Here is a 20,560-nt window from a genome sequence, read left to right on the forward strand (position 1 = left end):
TTTAGAAGAGGGTATATACTCATAAACTCAAGAATAAAGTTAAGTTAGAAAATCACAACTTTGCAATCCCTAATGAAGTAATGTATGTAAGCAATGATCATCAGTGACATAAAAACCACTAGTTGGAAGGTGGGTGGAGAATTTGATAATTCTACAATTTCATAGAATTTATATTTTATGATTTTATAATGTACAGATGAGTGTTGACAACACTTTAACCTTCCAATCAATGGAACAGCTAGATGTTTTGTTCCTTTGGTACAATTCAGTAGAATATACACAGCATCTTTTATTATTTTGTTAAAAAAGGAGAAGGCAAGTAAGTTTCTAAGTCACATTAGTAGGAAATGTGGGACTTGGGTGAACATATTTAATTGAGGCTATGCAACCAGATCCCGAATTGGGAAAATTTACATGACAGATAATCTAGGGCTTTCAAGAGGCAAATAAAGATCATAAAGAGAGGGACACGCATACATAAAAATTGCTGTAACACCCATTTAAAAATAAAAGATAAATGAGAACACTGAAATCATGCTAGGGTGTTACAAAGACGTTGATAAACATGAGTGTCGGCACAGTAATCACATACATAATCATTAAAAGCCATGATCAGTGATCACACCTGACTGTTATTTATGTCAGCACTAAGATTGTTGCTGAGACAAAACTAATCCCTGACTTCAAAGAACTGATAACTGACAACTGACTTGTGAAAACAGATGATTATATAAATAGGAGAAGGAGTCTGAGGTCATAGAAATCATTGTAGACCTCAAACCAATCTTGAAACCTGTGGCTCTGCAACTGAATGTCTCTGAGCGTCGATTTCATCTAGTAACTGCCAAGTATTCTTCATTTAACATATGTGGTTGCAAAGAGGGCTGAAGAAAATAACTTATTTAAAGCATTTACAAACCTAAAGCAGTCTTTATATTTTTTAAAAAATGGCCATGCAGTGTATGAAATAGTAAAAAGTGGGTGGAATAGACAAGCTGTGCCAGGTATTCAGAGGAAAGAATTACAAGGAGTTATCGGAGAGTTTATGCACATTTTCTGAGAAGGTCAGAGCTTGAGCCCATTCCAGGGAGTTTATGCAAATTATCTGAGAAGGTAAGAGTTTGGGCCCATTCCAGAGTGACAGCAGAAAGGATTTTACCGTGTTATTCTTAGTATCTGATCTGTCCCAGCATCTGGTACTTTGCACGGTGGGAAGTTTTTTATTTAAAAAAACAAAAAAACAAAAACAAAAAATGAATAGGAATAGCGTGCTGTTAAAGCAAATAAGAATTTCCATTGGTTTACATGGGCTCTAGATGGAGACTTCTGCTAAGTATGAGCCAAAAATCTCCCATGGATGCTGTCTGGTTGGAGTGAGGGACATGCTACCTTGTTCTTCAAGTTTTTACATTCCCCCTCAACCCCATTCAAGTTCAGTTTCCTTTCTTTCTTAGTATTAGTGTGTTTCAAATAGGGGTGGGAAATTTTAAATGAGAATCTAGAAAAATACTGCTCACTGTAATAAACACCATCTATTGATTAAATATAACTCTTGCAGGAGTCACCTTAAAAATTGTCAATCTTTATACATTTTACTAATTAGAAACATCCTTAGCAAGTAAGTACTAAATGTTCTAGCCTATAGTAAAAATCTATATATTGCCTCCAGTCAAAATTCATTATCCCTTTTTTTCCTCGAATCTTTCACAAAAATATAATCTTAAAAATTAAAATTTCTTTACAATAATGGAAAACCTACTTTTAAAATACCATGTGTTTCTACATTAAGGGGAGAAAGTTCTTCATTTTTTGTTTGTACAAGTTGAGCATTTCAAGAAGTCATTGGCATCCATTGATAACAACCACATTCTCCATTTTCCCAGAAGAGCCAGGAGCCACTTTTAGTCCTAGTTAACGAAAAAGCATGCATAAATCAACCATTCGGGTCGGTCTTCTCCACTCCTTCAGCAGAGGACGTCGGCGCCCGGCTGCCTCGCCCGCTTGCCTGTTTCTAGGCTGCGGGAGGATTAGACACATGCGCACGATTGGTCTCTTTGTGTGCACCAGGAAGGGTTTGGCGTCGATTGATTTACACTTCCTAACGGGGCAAAGACCTGGAACGACCGCGTGTGCTTGGGAATAAAAATGTACTGTAAACAAGGCCGATGAAATAAACAAGTGTCTCGCTCCCCCTGGCCTTCCACGTTGGAAGTGTCCCCACCGCCCTTTCCCCGGTGCCCAGCTTGCGAGTGGAGATTTAGAGCCCGGGAATGAGGCGCCGTGTCCTTAGGAATCTCGCGCCGGGGAGCGCTGAGAGACCGGGGAGCGCTGAGGGAGCGGGAAGCCGGGTGGGGAGCCGGGTGGGGAGCGGGCCCGGGGCGCGCGGCGGCGGAGGCGCTCCCGCCCGCGCGGAGAGGGATGGAGCGCTTCTTGCGAGCGTCTCCGAGCCCAGCCATCCCGCGGACCAGGGGGAGGGAGCGGGGCCGGCGCATCAGCCCGCCCCCCCGGCCCGCCCCCTCCCCCCGCGCCGGGGAGCCGCGGTGGTGCGCTCCGGCCAGCTGTGCGCCGCCGAGCGAGGCGCCAGCCCGTGGGTGCTGCCGGGGGCGGCGGCGCGGTGGGGGCGCCCGCAGCTGGCGGCTGCGCGGGCCGCGGCGCGGGGCTCGCGGCGGGGGGCGAAGGTGAGCGCCGGAACGCGGAGGGCTGGTGTGGCTCACGGCGCCGGGCCCCGTTCCCCGTCCGCGGCGGCCCTGCAGGCGACCCCGCGTCCCCACCGGCGGGAGCTCGGGGAGGAGCGGGCGGCGGCGCTGCTGCTGGCGGCGGCCGGCTGGATGCGAGACCCGCGCAGACCCGGCGGCGGACGGCGGCTCTCGACTCTGGAGAGCGGATCGCGGAGCGCAGGAGCCCGATCGCGCTGGCCATGGCCTCCAACTTTAACGACATAGTCAAGCAGGGCTACGTGAAAATCCGCAGCAGGAAGCTAGGGGTGAGTGGTTCGCTCGGCTTGCTCCTTCCCCTGCGCTCGTTCGGCCCGGCTGGCTGCCTGGGGGGGCAGGGAGAGGTGACCCGTGCGGGTACAGGGCAGAGAGGGACCCGGCCCTGTTGCTTGGCCAGGTGGGGGCCCGCACCTGCCGGGGGGTTCTGCAGACGGACCTGCGGGCTCCGGGAGCGCCTGAGCCCCCATCCTCGAGTGCACCGGGCTGTCTTCGACCGTGCGGGGAAGTCAGTAGACGAAAGGGGTTGTCAGTTCCAACGAGGAACGTGCCTTGGAGGAGGTTTCTGTGCGGTGCTATCCACGATGGTCTGTTCTCAAAAGTGTGCGCCTTTCGGGTGGAACTGCTGTGTGGCGAAGCTCGCGTGTGTTTAGAATCACCATTTTCTGGTCCCCGCTTCCCAAGCTCAATTCGAAATTCCCGTTTTATGCCCTCCCAGCGCCGCGCGTCCCTGCCGGCTGTAGCGAGCGAGTTTAGGGCGCCTTCGCCGTGGCGGAGGGCGGCTCCTGCGCCCCGCGAGTGCTCCCCGACCCGGGGACCCGCGCCCGCGTGCAGGCAGGTGTGTGCCCGGCGCCCGCCGGCGGACACTGCTCCGTAACGGCAAAGTTGATGGAGACCTTTCCCTACTTCTTGAGAGATACGCTGCCTGGCTTGGGAGGGAAACGGTGTGGAACCCAAGGGTTCAAAACTATTCTAGTGACCAGACGAGGCGGTAGGAGGGACTCAACGGGAGGCAGCGGGACAGGAGGGGCGGGCACCTGGACGGGAGCGGCCTAGACTTGGGACGCGAGGGGGAGGATGGAGGGACGGGCAGGAGGTCCCCAGGGAGCGCGCGAGGTGGGGTGACCTGGGAGGCTGACCCGGGTGGGGTGGTCCGGAAGAGCGAGGGGAAACTCGTCTGGGAAAGAAAGTGCCCGTGCTCCGGACTCTTGTTGTGTCTGCCTCACTGTCCTCCAAGTTGCAGTTCTACCAGGCTCCTGCATCCCGGGGCAAAAGAGAAGAACCTTCTCTTGAGCTAGAACCTTCCCTGTATTCCCTGATGGCTGGAAGAATCCTCCAACTTGGAGAAGGGGAAAAAGAGGGGAGAACTTTGCTAATTTCTGTGTAAAAAAGAAAGCAAAAGAAGAGTAGTGTTAGAGAGTAGAAGAAAGGTACAGTAGAATCCCTGAAAGAGGGCAGAGCACCAAGCACCAGGAGTCGCTTTGTCGGGAGTTGGCGGCGCCAGGTGTTGGGGACAGGAGGACGGACGGCGAAGGCCGACTTGACTCTTGGTGCTGCCTCTGCTGGGTTTCGCATTAAAGGTGCAGAGTGTACCCCAAGGACAACAGGGGCCCATTCTGGAACTTCAGCAGTTCTGTAGTAGACTGGGAGGCTGCAAGAGCGAGTGCGACAGCAACGCCCCCCTTCCTCCAGCCTGGAGCCAACGTGCGCTGCCGTGAGCCCCACCAAGGCGAAAGAGAGCAGGCGCCAGAGTCAGATCCTCGGCCAGGTTTCAAGGGCTTTTCTTGGGTAGGAGAAAGCGCCTCATTCTTTTCCAGGGATATAAGGACGAACCCACAGAAAAAGCTGCGGTTCTCCAGGAGTCTGGTTGTTTCTCGCAGCCAGGACGTAATGCTCAAGTCTGTCACCACACAGCTGTCAGCCAAGGGAGGTGCAGAGCTGGAGGTGGAAGGGAGTCATCTTCCTAGCTTGACCTTTGAAGCCCTTTGCTTTACGACACGATGCTTGTTTATTTTTCTCGGCCTTTGTTCTTGAAATCGAGATTGTGTGTGATGCTTCACACTATATATAACTAATGAATGAGTTAAGTCCCACACAAGATGTGTGTCTGCGTTCACAGAGTCACCTGCATGTGAAAATGAGACTGAAGAATGTAGCCTGAGTATCCCCTTCCTGCGCACTTTGCCCTGGAGTCGATAGGATTCCCCGCCACCCCATCCAAGCTTGCCAGGATTTCACACAATAAAAACTGAATATGTAACCCAATTATAACACAGGGCCCAAGGAAAGTGCATTGAATGCTTTTTGGGTAACTGGCATTCACGGCGTTTGAAATGTCATCTTGAACACCATTTCTGCCTACCGATGTGTGCAAACGTATATTTACACTTACAAAGCCTCTTTTGCTGTGTTCACTGTTTAGAGCTTTGCCTTTGTAAAGTGCAACCTTCATAGAAAACAATGAAAGTGTGTTTATATAAAAATTAATTGCTTTTGTCCTCCATTTCTACCTGAGAAGCGTAAACTTCAAAGTTAGATATTGAAACAGTTTTGTTTTAAATTAAATCAAAATACTAAATTCACCTTGACTATTTTGGGAACTTTTTTTTAAGTCAGATGCTTTTCTATTCAGCATATTCTAATATGCAGAAGAGTGAATTTAAATGGCAGAACTTCACATGGCTGGTTCTGTGACCTTACTAAGTTAAGTGAGTCCCATAAAACAGTAAAACTCTAAGCAAATACTGTGTGCCTTAAAGAGTCATACCCCAAATCATAAAAATTGAAATTATCCAAACATTAATATTTCCTTTGCATAGTTAATAATACTTATTCCTAATTTTATGGACTCGAAAGTATGAACTTTTCCAAGTAACATATTTTTTAACTCTAAGGATAAGATGAGTTCGTATGATTTATGTCCAAAACTAAATTTCAAAATATAAATAATTGTAATTAAACATGCATAGATATTTGATTTATTATGGACAGGACTCATTCTTTCAAAAATCGAAGTCTGTGATATTCTAATGGAGAAAAAAAAGGCCTGGATATGAGGCCAATTGCATCAGAGATAATTACTGACATGAAACATAAGTTATGATGAAATGTTCTAATGTGCACTTTGCTCCTCACAGATTAGTGCAATTTTGAATGAGGGCTGTAAGGCATTTCTTGTCCTCTAGGTAGCAAGTCAGCCCTTTCAGAGGGGCTTCCAGTTTTACGAGGTCAAAAGGGCCCTTGCCCTGTGTCTCACTGGGGAAGCTAGCAACCTTTTGAGTCCAGTCCCTTACCCACTGTTTGGGCAAAGAAGTAAAGTTTAGGAAGCAAGGCATATATAGCAAAATATCCAGTCGGTTTTTGGTTTGCAGCCAAACTAAGAACTCAATCACCGAAAGCATTAATAATCCAACAGTTTATGTATTGACCCTAAAGTTATCAAAAATGGATGCAGCATTGTGGAATGATACCATTATCATCATCATCACCACCATCATCACCATCATCACAGTCACTGTACAAATTTTAGACTGCTATACCTTGACTTATTTTAGACACAGACCTCACATCATTTTTTTTCAAGGAATTCATTCAAATACATCAACGTGACTATTCACAGACACATTATATGCAGGCAAAAGAGTGTCTTCTACAGACATTTTATATTTCTTACTCAAACTCAGGTGAGAGGTTGGTACTGATATGTGTGGGTTCTGGAGGAGTGTCTCAGGATAGGGTGGTGTGTGTGTGTGTGTATGTGTATTCAGGTACACACTCAACACGCGATCAAATTATCCTGGAGTGTCCACAGTTTGAGAGGCAGTGTACACTGGTGTTTGTGTATGTATTACAGAGTCATACTGTGTTAAGCCTGAATTACTTATCATAAATAACCCCTGCATCATTGCTACTCAGAGTACATCTCTGGGCCAGTCATTGTCACTTTGCACCAACTTCGCTGTAGGAGAAGCAGGGAAACGTGGAGGAACAGATTTGGGGTTTTGAAGAGCACTAACTTTATGAGCTGACCACCTATTGAGAATTTCACTTTTTGCGTATTTTTCTTTTGTTTTAACAACTTATTGTGGATTCACCTACCTCTTGCCCTTTCTCCCTTCTTGATTAAAACCTCAGGACAACTCCATTCCTGGCTTAAGGATAATTGATCTCCTTTCTGTAAACACTGTGAGTTTTCCTTTCCTCTCACAACAGCTTTCCTCAGAATATTTGTTCATGAGAGAGACTGATGAAAATTTACCCTTGTATAGAAGCTCACTCATTAAAATAAATACAAATGGCTGGACACGGTGGCTCAAGCCTGTAATCCTAGCATTTTGGGAGGCTGAGGCAACATGGTGAAACCCTGTCTCTACTAAAAATTACAAAAAGTCAGCGGGGTCTGGTGATGTGTACCTGTAGTCCCAGCTACTCAGGAGGCTGAGGCACGAGAATTGCTTGAACCCGGGAGGTGGAAGTTGCTGTGAGCCGAGATCGTGTCTCTGCGCTCCAGCCTGGGTGGCAAAGCAAAACTCTGTCTCAAAATAACTAATAAAATAAAATAAATAGAAATGTGCATATATACATTTGTATATTTTGTCCTTTAGACCATTTTACAATTTCTTTGGTCTCCAAGTCTGTAAAAACTAGTTTGTAAAGAGAGATTATATCTTGTATGGCATGCATTACCAATTTGCCAAGAATTCGATGCATAAATATATTTAAGATAAAACATATAAATAACTTAGTCATTCTGACCATTTCAAAGTTCTGAAGAACTTTCAGAATCATTACTTCATATATGAATTCCCAATCTATGGATTTCTGGTGCAGAAATTATAATGAATATGTTTCCATCTTTACTTGTCTAGAATGTTGTGAATCCTGGACATGGTTTTCTGAAATGGATCTGTGATATCTATGTTTATTTATCATTTGTATAGTTATCATTTCTCATTAAATACGAATTTAGCATGTGACAATATCCATTATTTGAACTCTCTATGTGACAATTATGCATATTCTTTACACTGTGTGTACATTTGCCACTTATTTCTGTATCTATATATATAGTCCTGCAAATAATGCTAGTTCTTAGAATTTTCCAGTAAGAAAAGATCTTAAGTATCTTCTACCCAATTCCTATATTTTACGTTATCTTCAGCTGCCTGTTTGTGTGTATGACATCTGATGTATGCTTAGAAACTACTATCTCTATTGGCAATTTTTTTTCCTTTTAAAAACATGCCTGTATCTGCATATGAACATGTCTGATGTTCTTTGAATTTTTAAAATTAAGCCAAAGACAGTGAAAATTAAGGTAATTTTTACAGTAAAAACCAAATACGGACATTATGGCTGGATTTTGCTATTAAATTATTATGACCATATAAGGCCTTGGGAGAGGCTGGTAATAAGAGAGAGTTATCAAGATTCACGTCTCAGTTTTTATCTTGATAGATTTACAGATGACTGCTGGCAAGGTGAACTTTAAAAGTGACATTCCTTTTCTTAGAAAACAAAGATAATACTCAAAACTTAAAGAGACCTTTCAAATGACTGAAATTAACAGTGAGCAGGGAAGTGCAACAGTGGTCAAGTATCTTTGTACGATCTACATTCCCAGTTTCCTTAAATGTCTTTCAAACATGCATAATAATGGTGAATATTTTGGATCACTATACAATAGAATACGGAATGAAAAATTAGTTTAGGCCAGGTGCAGTGGCTCATGCCTGTAATCCCAACACTTTGGGAGGCCGAGGCTGGCAGATCACCTGAGGTCAGGAGTTCGAGAGCAGCCTGGCCAACATTGTGAAACCTCGTCTCTACTAAAAATACAAAAATTAGCGGGGCATGGAGGCCGGCGCCTGTAATTCCAGCTACTCAGGAGGCTGAGGCAGGAGAATTGCTTGAACCCAAGAGGTGGAGGTTGCAGTGACCTGAGATTACGCCACTGCACTCCAGTCTGGGCAACAAGAACGAAACTCCATCTAGAAAAAAAAATAGTTTACTATGAAGCATATATATTTGACATAAATGTCATCTTTTTGAAGTATTTTTATTAGTTAGCATTGCCCTGTTTGGATCATAAACCATGTAGATACTGTTGAGTAGGACAATTCAGTATTTGTATCTTTGGACTGTTTCTATTTATATCAATTTTAGAAACTGTAGAAGATAAAAGACATGCAATACAAACAAAATTACAGTTATCTGTAGTCCCACCATTTACAGATAATCTCTAGATTTCACACATTTTTAAGTGCAGTGCTGGTTTTGAGGAAGACATAATTTCTATCAAATAAGATGAAATAATTAAAAGGGACCATACTATAATTTCTTTAGCCTCAGTTTTATTACTTGTGCCTCACTTTAGTCACAGTATTTTCTGTTTTTCTTCAAGGTCTTGTAACTTTGTCCACAGAGCCCACAAATTCTAGATAGGGAACATTTTCATTAACTTTCTACATAAATCCTCATTAGATTTATTTTAAGATACAGAGCAGTATTATCCTCTAAGTAATTCATTTTTATATTGTTACACTATTACTCAATGAGAATATTGCACCTGTCAGTCAAACTGGATAGAATAAGAAATGATATTTTGCTATAAGCAAGAGCAGAAATTAATAAAACTACTGTTTGCATGGTATTTGCAATGATTAGTGATGGTTGTAACCTTTCAACATGGGCAAAATATTTTGTCTGCCATTTTCCTGAATTATTTGCAGCAATTCTTGTTTAATTTTTATTTTTGGCTTAACAGTAAAATTACTGGGAGCAAAGACATATTAATGCTTAGTTTGAGACTTCATAATGGTAACATAATCTCACTACATTTTGTATGTATTGTGCATTTTACAGCTTGTAAAGACTTATCATACATATTATATAATTCTTATGGTAGGATTTTAAATGTATATTCTATTTTTAACCCCCATTCTGTACATAAACTAGAATGCAAAAGGAAAATCAGCTGGAGTTACTGAGATACAGCTTGGGTTTGTGTGTTTGTGTATACAAACCTAGGTTTATAACTTCAAGTTTAGTATAATAGCTACTATACAACAGCTACCACTTTGGAGTATATATAGACAAGTTCAACACAGTCATGTGTACCCTTCAAAGTCAACGTGCTTTCTTTGGTATCTTGGTATAAAGCTGATATGATCATTCACTTTACTCAATGCTAAGTTATTAAGATTGCAGATAAAAATGCTATTTAGTGAAATAATTTATGTCACAGTAAGGAAGTACTATGTAGATACTTGTCCAGGCCACACTGAATTGATACAATTTCATTTTCATTGATACCAAACACAAATTCACTAACCTCTCCTTTTAGAAAAAAAAAAATAGAGCTCCTTTCAAAATTTAGCTGACAGTGTCTGGGTAGAACTTTAAAAGTTATTTAAATAGTTAAATATATTTATTTTAGCATTACCTTTATGGAAGATTATATTTTATTTAACATAGCTTTATAAAAGATTATGTTTAAATCAGCTTACTGAAAGGTGAGTTCATTTAAAGAAAACCTAAATATAAAAACTATGCAGATTAATGGGGATCCGACAAATCAAAAGGCAGTATATGTTGACATAGTCATGCACCATATAGTATGACAGCGTTAGCTAAATGCCCAAGCATTGACAGTGCTCCACCACAGCATGATCTCAACTCAAGAGGCTGGATTATTTTGTTTGTTTCTTATTTTTGTTGCTTGTTGCTTTAAAGGGGCTTAAATCAAAATAGATGTATTTAAATTATGTTCCTTTATTTAACAACTATTAATTTTTTAAGCTGCCTGTATGCCAATCTCTTATTCAAATGTGTACATTTATATATAAAATGTATTACATGTTGATATGCTTTGGCTGTGTCCCCGCCAAAATCTCGTCTTGAATTGTAGCTCCCATAATCCCCAGGTGCCATGGGAGGGACCTGGTGGGAGGTCATTGAATCATAGGAGTGGTTTCTCCCATGCTGTTCTTGAGCTAGTGAGTCCTCACAAGATCTGATGGTTTTATAAGGGGCTTCCCCCTTCACTGGGTACTCATTCTCTCTCCTGCCGCCCTGTGAAGAGGTGTCTTCCACCATGATTGTAGGTTCCCTGAGGCCTCCCCAGCCATGCAGAACTGTGAGTCAATTAAACTTCTGTCCTTTATAAATAACCCAGTCTCTGGTATGTTCTTACAGTAGCATGAGAATAGACTAATACACATGTAGAAACGTGTGTAGTACTTTTTTCCTAATGATTTTTCCATTGTAAATATGGAATTGCTTTTTTCTGATTACTCACTACCCTTTAGCATGTTTATGTCTGTATGTATATATGTACACACATATATACATATATAATGTGTTATATATTGAATATGTATATATTCAGTAGGATATGTATGTATTTCCAAATGGCATGTTACTACCCATACATATGGAATTGCTATCTTTCCTGAGCGGATAATTATCTATATTACCTATCCCTTTATCTATATCTATATTATCTATATTACCTATCCCTTTATTAAAAAAAAAATCACTCTCAATGACAACTGCATATAGGAGTGACCTGCAGAGCTTGATCCTTCGGCCTGGGCTCTCACTGAATTGGCCGGCCTGGAGTTGAGTGTGGGTTTGCCTTAAAGTTCTCTCAAGTGTTTTTAATGTGATGCCAGAGTTGATAATTGTTGCCATAAAATGATAATTTTTTTAGGAAATAGAGAAAATATGTAACGCATTAGACTCCTCTAAACTGCTAACTACACTGTTGTTCATGCGAAGACCTCTGAAATACAAAGTTAATTATCTATTAAATCTTTTATGTAACCCTCATTTCCTGACAGTCTATAATGCTTTATAATGTGAACACAGAAGGAATACAACAAAAAATTTCTTTGACATACAGAAATTCACTTCATAAACAATGCAATGAATTTGAGTCCATCCTTTCTGAGGACTTCTGGATCATGCTTTCCAGGCTCTCTTGATACATGACTGATGCTTCTACCAGCAATGTGGATGCTCTTAAAAGATTTCAATTGTCTAATTTGTGTATTCTCATCTAAGTAATTAAGATACCATGGCTATTTAAATTGTACTTAATTTAAGACTCACTGAGTTCTGAACAATGCAATCATGATTTTCCCAATGGGAGATTCGCTGAATGAGACTATATTTTAAAAAACCAGTAGCTCAGAGTCAGTTTTGTATTCTTCATAAACGTGGGCTCATGGCTGTGAAAGACAGCTGCTACCTTGCAACACCTTGCTCCTGGTATCTATGAGGTTTATGTTTTATGTTCTTTTCTTTCGTCCTTGTTTCCTACTTGAAGAGATAGGGCATAGCTGAATGGATGGGGAGAGAGAAAATTGAAGCAGTATATGGCCCATACCTCTCGAGTCCAAGCAGATAGTAGGTACCCTTGTGGTTTTTAGAGAAGGTGACCATAAAGCTGACAAGTCGTGAATTAAGAAGGGTTTGTTAAAAGTTCTATGCATAAGACACAACATATCCAGGTAACAATATGTGTCTAGATGAGATGAGTGTGGAGTAATGAGAAAAGATCCAGAATAAGAGTGCTTGTAGAGTTCTAAGAAGCTGGGAAATTGCTGATGGGTTTTACAAGAGGGGTTAAATGTTCATTGTCAAATTAACAAAACCCCTGAGGCTGGGGCGTAGAATAGATTGTAGTGAAATAGGACTGTTGGCAAGGAGCCAACCAGAAGTGAGTTTCAGTATCTAGGAAAGGTACTGGGTGATTCTACAGGCTAGCCAGGTTGGAGAACCATTGCCACAGAAGTATTTTGTTTTTCTAGCTCTTGGGAAAAAGGAATCTTTCACCTACCATTGTTTGCATTGAGAATGCATCTGGCAGTCTTATTTTTGCCTTTTGAAAATGATTAGTTTCTTTTCTTCTGTCTGCTTTTAATATGTTCTTTATCTTTGGTTTTCAGGAGTTTTGTTATGACATGTAGAAATATAGTTTTCATTCCGTTCATCTTTCTTGAGGTTTATAGGGCTTCTTGATTCTATGGCTTGATATCATTCATCAGTTTTGAAACATTCTCCACCATTACCTCCTCAAGTATCAATTCTGTCCATTCTTTCTCTTTGTCCTTACTCATATGTAAGAAAGCAGAGATATGGCAAGTAATTACTACCATATCTCAAAGTGTCTTTATGCTTTTACTCTTTCATCTGTTTCCCTCTCAAATCTTCAAGATAAATAATTGTTCTTGCATTTCTTTCAGTTTGCTAATTTTCTATTCAGCTGCAAATAATCTACTGTTAAAACTATTCATTGCTATCAATTTTGATGTTTTTATTTTCATGTCTGGAATTCTCATTTGGTTCATTTAAAAATTATTATAAGAATACATTATCAATTTTATCTTTGGTAGTTTTTGATGCCTTCAAATATCTATACTTTTTGTGTATGTGCAGCATTTGTGATCATGAGCATGCGGGCTTTCTTGAATTACAGAAATGGAACTTTCTCACTGGTTAATTGTTTTTTGTGGAGGTAGAGGTCATGTGAGCCTCCAGAACTCCGCTGAGAGACAGGAGAGTTGGCTATGGCTTTTCCATCATTGTGAGACCCTCTACCTGTGATGATTTTGACTTGGAATATTCTCAAAACAAGTTGTCTACCTCCATTGTAGCACTATGGCTTGTCATAACGATGGTGAAGAAAAATAATTATTTTACTTTTGAGGGTTATTTTTTTCTCTTTTATTTGTTTTGGTAACAGCAATGGCAAGATCCACTCCCAGAGATTCTACGTGAATTGATTTCTGGGCAAGAGAATTATTTGTTTCAGGCTTGGTTTTTATCTCAAGTGATTCTAGAATAAATGAAGTACATTTTACCAGAATAATTTTTAATGCAAGTTGTTTATCACCATATATTTCCCTTGAACCCTAGAGAGCTACGATAAATAAGTTAAAGTATGCCTCCACAAGTAAAAAAAAATAAATAAAAATAAACACTATGAATGTCTATATCAGCCATTTATCATTTCTTTATTTCAGCCAGAATTTGAGTCTCTTTTCCATATTTGGAGAGTACTCCCACATTACGAATGGTGAAGGTAGTAAATAAGGTCTTGAATCATAAAAGATGAAATGCCCAAAATGCTTATCTCCCTTGCAGCTAGAGCCACAAGATCATGAGCTGGTTTTTAGAAATTACGGGAACCTAGGACCGACTTTGAGTTAGTGACAAAAGAGGCAATTCAGTAGAGGAATCTTCACAGGGGACGACAGAGTAGTCATTTCTACTGGGTCAATGTAATGACACAAGAGCAGAAACAATGCAAATTACTGCATCTATTGTCTCAAGTGAATATACTCATTAAGCCACTTTACTAACTTTAGAGAATATTTATGGTTGCTTAGTCTTGAACCTGGTTCTCCAGTCCTCTATTCCTATTTTGAAATAATAAAAACTTTAATAAATTCCTTTCTGTCTAAATCAGCAAGTGTCAGCTTCTGTTGCTTGCAACTAATACATATAACTGATAAAACAGCATTATTGGAAGTGATTCAGTTAAGTTTTAAAATATTTTAAAATTATCCGTGTTTTAGATTAGTGAATATTAAATAGTTGTCTTTAGCAATAAGTAGATAGAATTAATTTCTCTTTTGTTTACTCCTAGCTTAGACATTAGAGCATCATTAGTGAATTATCCTGTTCACACATGGGGATTTGTGGAAGCTTTGATATAAGGATACATCCAGATCATATAATTAAGAAAAAAGTTTGTTTTAAATAGGGACCCACACAAATACACATAACATATTTTAGGCAAAGGTGGAAAACTAATTTGATAAAGAGGAACGCCTTTTCAGCAAATGTTACTGGAGTAATTGAACATCCATGAGCAAACTAAGTGAAGCTTCACATCAACTTCACACCTTGTAACTCAAAACAGATCACAGATGTAAAGCTATAAAAATTTTGGAAAACCATTAGAAGAAAATCTAGGACTAGGCAGAATTCTTAGACTTGACAACAAAATCATGTTCCATAAAAGGAAAGATTGAAAAATTCATCCTACTGAAATTAAAAGCTTTTGCTCTATGAAAGACCCTATTAAGAGGATGAAAAGACAAGCTATTTACTGGCAGAAAATACTTAAGGACTATACATCTGTGATTAAAAAAAAAACAAACTAGTATAAAACACTCTAAAAACTGTACAGTAAAATTTTTTAAAAACATAATCCAACCAGAAGACGGACAAAGGACATGAACATACATTTCACCAAAGTTGACATAGATACAAATAAGCACATAAACAGGTGTCTGACATCATTAATCATTAGGAAGATGCAAATTAAAACCACCAAGAGATATCATTACACACCTGTTGGAAAGGCTAAGAAAAAGTGACAACCCTAAATGCTGACAAGAATCCAGAGAAGATGGATAGCCGGATCACTCGTACATTACTGGTGGGAATATAAAATGGTTCAGACACTCTGGAAAACAATTTGGCAATTTCTTTTTTTTTTTTTTTTTTTTTTGAGACGGAGTCTGGCTCTGTCGCCCAGGCTGGAGTGCAGTGGCCGGATCTCAGCTCACTGCAAGCTCCGCCTCCCGGGTTTACGCCATTCTCCTGCCTCAGCCTCCCGAGTAGCTGGGACTACAGGCGCCCGCCACCTCGCCCGGCTAGTTTTTTGTATTTTTTAGTAGAGACGGGGTTTCAGTGTGTTAGCCAGGATGGTCTCGATCTCCTGACCTCGTGATCCACCCGTCTCGGCCTCCCAAAGTGCTGGGATTACAGGCTTGAGCCACCGCGCCCGGCCAGCCAATTTGGCAATTTCTTAGCAACCTACGTATGCAAAAATTAGACCTCGCAATTGCACTCCTGGACATTCATGTCAGAGGAATGAAAACTTCTCACATACAAACCTGATCATGAATGTTTGTGGCTGCTTCATTTGAAATAGTAATAAACTGAAAATAAACCAGATGTCCATTGTTAGGTGAATGATTAAACAAGCTGTAGTTCACCAAATTATGCAGTACTACACAGTAGTAACAAAGGACCAAACTAATAATAAATCTCAGAAAATTATGGTGGGTGTCTGTAAAAACACCAATCATCAAATGTTACCTACTGTGCAATGTCATTCCATTAACATTCTTATAATAATAAATCGTAGAAATTAAGAACAGGTTGGTGGTATCCAGAGGTTGTGAACAGGGGAGAGGGAATGGAGTTTGTGTGTGAGGTAGAAGTGGCTATAAAAGCACAGTATGGGGAATCCTTTTGATGGTTGAAATGTTCTGTATCTTGACTGTAGTAATGTCATTATTTTGGTTATGAAATGAGATGGTAATTTTACAAGAAGTTACTATGGGGAAAATTGGATAAAGAGCATGCAGGGTTGTTCTGTGCTGTTTTTCACAACTGCATGTGTAACAACAGTTATCTTAAAATTAAAAGTCTAATTAGAAAATGTAAGAGGGAGTATCAAAACCTAGCCTCATTTTACAAACATGATAAGCTATCCATTGGGGCACAATTATAGTGGAAGTAGTGTAGAAAAATGGAAAGAGTTTACTCTTTTAGAATCAATTGAGGGATTTAATTAATAACTTGTCAATTATGAATTGTGTAACCTATAGAAAGTTTCAAATACCTTCAAGTCTCACTTGTCTTAATTATGAATTGGATAGAAGAACACCAACCTCATTGTTGAGTAAAATAATATTTTACAAGATCTAAAACAGTCCTTAGTCTATGATGCTCCAACCATTGAATGGTAGAATTGATTGACAGATACCAAGAGCCTCCTGGGACAGACCTTTGAAAGCGAACCTATTTGTTGGCAGCCCTTCTGAACTGGGGTTCCATCAGGAAGAAACTCTTAATTCCTTGAGTCTTCCAGTGTATGTGATGAGTTAACTTCCTTCCTATATGGAAAATGGTAGCAACTGTTCAATGCTTGTGAATTGAGGAAAATAATGACGCAAGTCATTTTTTGTAAGTCTTAATTCTCTTATGTAACTCAGATTGAGAAAGGCCAAATTTTGATAGATGGGCTGTCAATTTCTGCATATCATCAAGAAAACAGATAAAGGGGGGAAAGGTGTCGTTCTGTGATGATTTGAATTAGGAGACCCCCTCCCCCACCTTCCAATCTGAATCTTAAATGATTATTACTATCTTAAAGATAGGCACCAGATATTTGTTTTACCACAGTTTTACCTCAGTAGCTAAACTCACAGTCTGATACAGTGAGTTCATGTAGATAGCCATATTGATATATTATGTAACATTTTGGCTTACTCTTTGCAAACATCTGTGCAAGCATGCATTATTTCATTTTCAGCACCTAAAGGTCAATGCATTCATAAGATAAATTCTGATTTTGGAAGAAAAATCTTAAAAAAGAAAGTCATATTTTGAGGGTCACAAAAGAGAGGTCAAAAATATTTACCCCAACCTTACGATTCATATATTAAATTGCAAGATTACTAAACATGGAAAAGATTAATCTATGCCTTATAGAATTTTAAGGGATTTTAGGTTGGCTGTATCTTCATATAAACATTTCCAGTGAATATACTCATCGTTTACAAACCCATCATGCAGTTAGCTTATTTATCTCATAATTAAGGGCACATTTAACAATACTGTCTTCTGTAGCTCCTCCATTTTCTTCTGCTTTCCAGATCTCTAGACAATGTTTTCGAAAGGGAGGGAGGGAGCGAAGGAGGGAGGGAGGGAGGAAGGAAGGAAGGAACGAAGGAAGGAAGGAAGGAAGGAGAGAGCGAGGAACAAACATGTCCTTAAAATGAATGAATATGTTTTTGCTGAACAGTCTTTTTTTTTTTTTTCTTTGTTGAGACGGAGTCTCGCTCTGTCGCCCAGGCTGGAGTGCAGTGGCCGGATCTCAGCTCACTGCAAGCTCCGCCTCCCGGGTTTCCGCCATTCTCCTGCCTCAGCCTCCCGAGTAGCTGGGACTACAGGCGCCACCACCTCGCCCGGCTAGTTTTTTGTATTTTTTGGTAGAGACGGGGTTTCACCGTTTTAGCCAGGATGGTCTCGATCTCCTGACCTCGTGATCCGCCCGTCTCGGCCTCCCAAAGTGCTGGGATTACAGGTTTGAGCCACCGCGCCCGGCCTGCTGAACAGTCTTAATAGGACAACAGTTGTTCTGAAACTCAAGGCACCACGGCATAGAAAAGCTAATTTGCGTTTTTGCATACAATTTAACTATCTGTATAAATATATGAATACACAAGTATGATTTAATGGAATGACTCTCCACATTGCCACCTGTGAAAACATAAAAATGTCTTTTCTTTTGGAGACAGTGAGAATTGTTCCCTTCAAAGTGAGGACTTTACATCCTCTCCCACTGTTCTTCCTAGAAATACAGCAGAAAGTGGGAGAAACATGTCTTCTGTTCTTAATAATATATAGACCCCAGTATGCCCCATTTACAAATCTCACCTATTTAAGAACATGTTCAAATCTTACTCCTTCCAGACTGAATCACCTATCATCCTCAACCTAGAAGTTTTCTACTGTCTCTGAGCTCATGGAGAATAATTTGTAACCTAGGCCCACCACATAGGGCCGCGAGGGCTGTGCTCAGCACAAATCCAAGGGACTGCATTTATACAGACTATGATGTGATCACTTTGTAGTTGTATATGTAATCCTGGCACTGTTTGAATGTATTGTTTTCATGCTTGCATGTTTGTCTTTGGTCTCCTAAAAGATTTTAGGTTGTTGGAATGTTATGGCAATTATGCTCTTTTTAATTTTTAAATTTTTTATGTTTATGGATACATAATAGTTGTCCATATTTATGGAATACATGTAATATTTTGATACAATAATGCAATGTATAATGATCAAATCTTGGTGATTGGGACATTCATCACCTCAAACAGTTTTCATTTATTTGTGTTGAGAACATTCAACTCTCCCCTTCTAGTTCTTTTGAAATATACAATAAATTATTAACTTTACTATAGTCACCTTATTGCGCTATCAAACACTAGGTCTTACCTTTTATCTAACTGTATTTTTGTGCCCATTAACCAACCTATGACTTTTCCTAGCCTCTGGTTCCCACCATTCTATCCACTGTGTCCATGAGATCAATATTTTTAGCTCCCACATGTTGCAAGACATGTGACGTTTGTCTTCCTGTGCCTGGCTTATTTCATTTAACATAATGACCTCCATTTTCATCCATGTTGCCGCAAATGACAGGATTCCATTTTTTTTTAATGGAGGAAGAACATTGCATTGTGTATATATGTACCACATTTTTTTTTCATTCATCTATTGATGAATACTTAGGTTAATACCATATCTTGGTTATTGTGAATACTGCTGCAATAAACATGGCAGTTATGTATCTTTTTGATATACTGATTTCCTTTCTTTTGTATATATACCCAGAGATGGGATTCCTGGATCATGTGGTAGTTCTGTTTTCAAATTTTGAGGAACCTACATACTGTATTTTAGATGGAAATAATTTTTATTTCTATCAACAGTGTGCAAACATTCTCTTTCCTGTGCATCCTCGCCAGCATTTATTATTTCTTGTCTTCTTAATAGTAGCCATTCTAACTGGGGTGACATAATATCTCATTGTGGTTTCTATTTGCGTTTCCCAAATGATTAGTGATGTTGAACATTTTTTTCATATACCTGTTGACTAATTGGCTTCTTTTGAGAAATGTCTATTTAGAACTTTTGCCCATTTTAAATCAGATTGTTTGTTTATATTGCTATTGAGTTGTTTGGGTTATTTATATATCCCACTTGTTAATCCCTTGTCACTTGAATAGTTTCACATATATTTTTTCCTATTTTGTAGGTTTCTCTTCATTTGGCTGATGTTTCCTTTGCTGTGCAGAAGTTTTTAAATTTGATGTGATCCCATTTGCCCATTTTTGCTTTGGTTGTCTGCTTTTGAGTCCTTACTCAAGAAATCTTTGCTCAAACCAGTGTCCCTGGAGCATTTCCCTGATGTTTTCTTCTAGTAGTTTCATAATTTTAGGTCTTATTTGATTTGATTTATGTATATATTGAAAGACAGGGGTCCAGTTTCATTCTTCTGCATATGGTCTAGATAGTGTTTGGTGTTTGTTTTGGACTTTTGGGATTATTTCACTTCATTTTAAGTCAAATGCAAATGGATGATCTTTTATTATAATATCTGATAAATTTTATATTTTCATCTAAGCCTGATGAATGATAACAGCTTTTCTCAGTAAATTCTGAGAAATATGTAAAGTATAATTTTTATTTAAATATTAAACAGATTTCCTTTGTAGAGATAGGGCCTTGCTCTGTTATCCAGGCTGGGGTGCAGTAAGTGTGATCATGGTTCACTATAACCTTGAATTCCTGGGCTCAGGAGATCTTCCTGACTCAGTCTCCCCAGTAGCTGGGACTACAGGCATGTGCCACTTTGCCCAGCTAATTTCTTTTTTTGTGCGTGTGGAGATAGGGTCTTGCTATGTTGCCCATGTTGGTCTTGAACTCCTAGCCTTAAGCAATCCTCCTGCCTCAGCCTCCCAAAGTTCTGGGATTACAAGTATAAGCCATTATGCCTAGCCCGAGAGCTTTAAAATAAACATAAAGGGACTATTTATTTAATGCCAGTCAAGAAATGGCTACTTCTTAAATTTCATATGAGAGTAATAGTAAACTAAGAAATAATAGTGAGGAAAAAACTTTTTTTGCCTAAGTACGTATATTTCAATTATTAGCTAGGACGTTTTCATTTTATGGTCCTCTCTTTTGAATTGGGGAAAATATAACTGTTAATCATTTGGCAGTTGCAGTTTAGTGTTCTCTGTGAAATG

General features: G+C 39.8%; 1 protein-coding gene across 1 annotated transcript in view; it reads left to right on the forward strand.

Annotated features, from left to right (window-relative positions):
- Window positions 1–2,566: 2,566 nt before the first annotated feature.
- The window catches only part of DOK6 (docking protein 6), a 431,983-nt gene continuing 413,989 nt past the window's right edge, over window positions 2,567–20,560 (forward strand). The window contains exon 1 of the mRNA XM_017951839.3: window positions 2,567–2,983. Coding sequence (XP_017807328.1) covers window positions 2,918–2,983 — 66 coding nt within the window. The 5' untranslated portion in view covers window positions 2,567–2,917. The remainder of the gene's footprint in view (window positions 2,984–20,560) is intronic.

Source organism: Papio anubis, chromosome 19 (genome assembly GCF_008728515.1).
Source record: "Papio anubis isolate 15944 chromosome 19, Panubis1.0, whole genome shotgun sequence".
NCBI classification, from domain to species: Eukaryota; Metazoa; Chordata; class Mammalia; order Primates; family Cercopithecidae; genus Papio; species Papio anubis.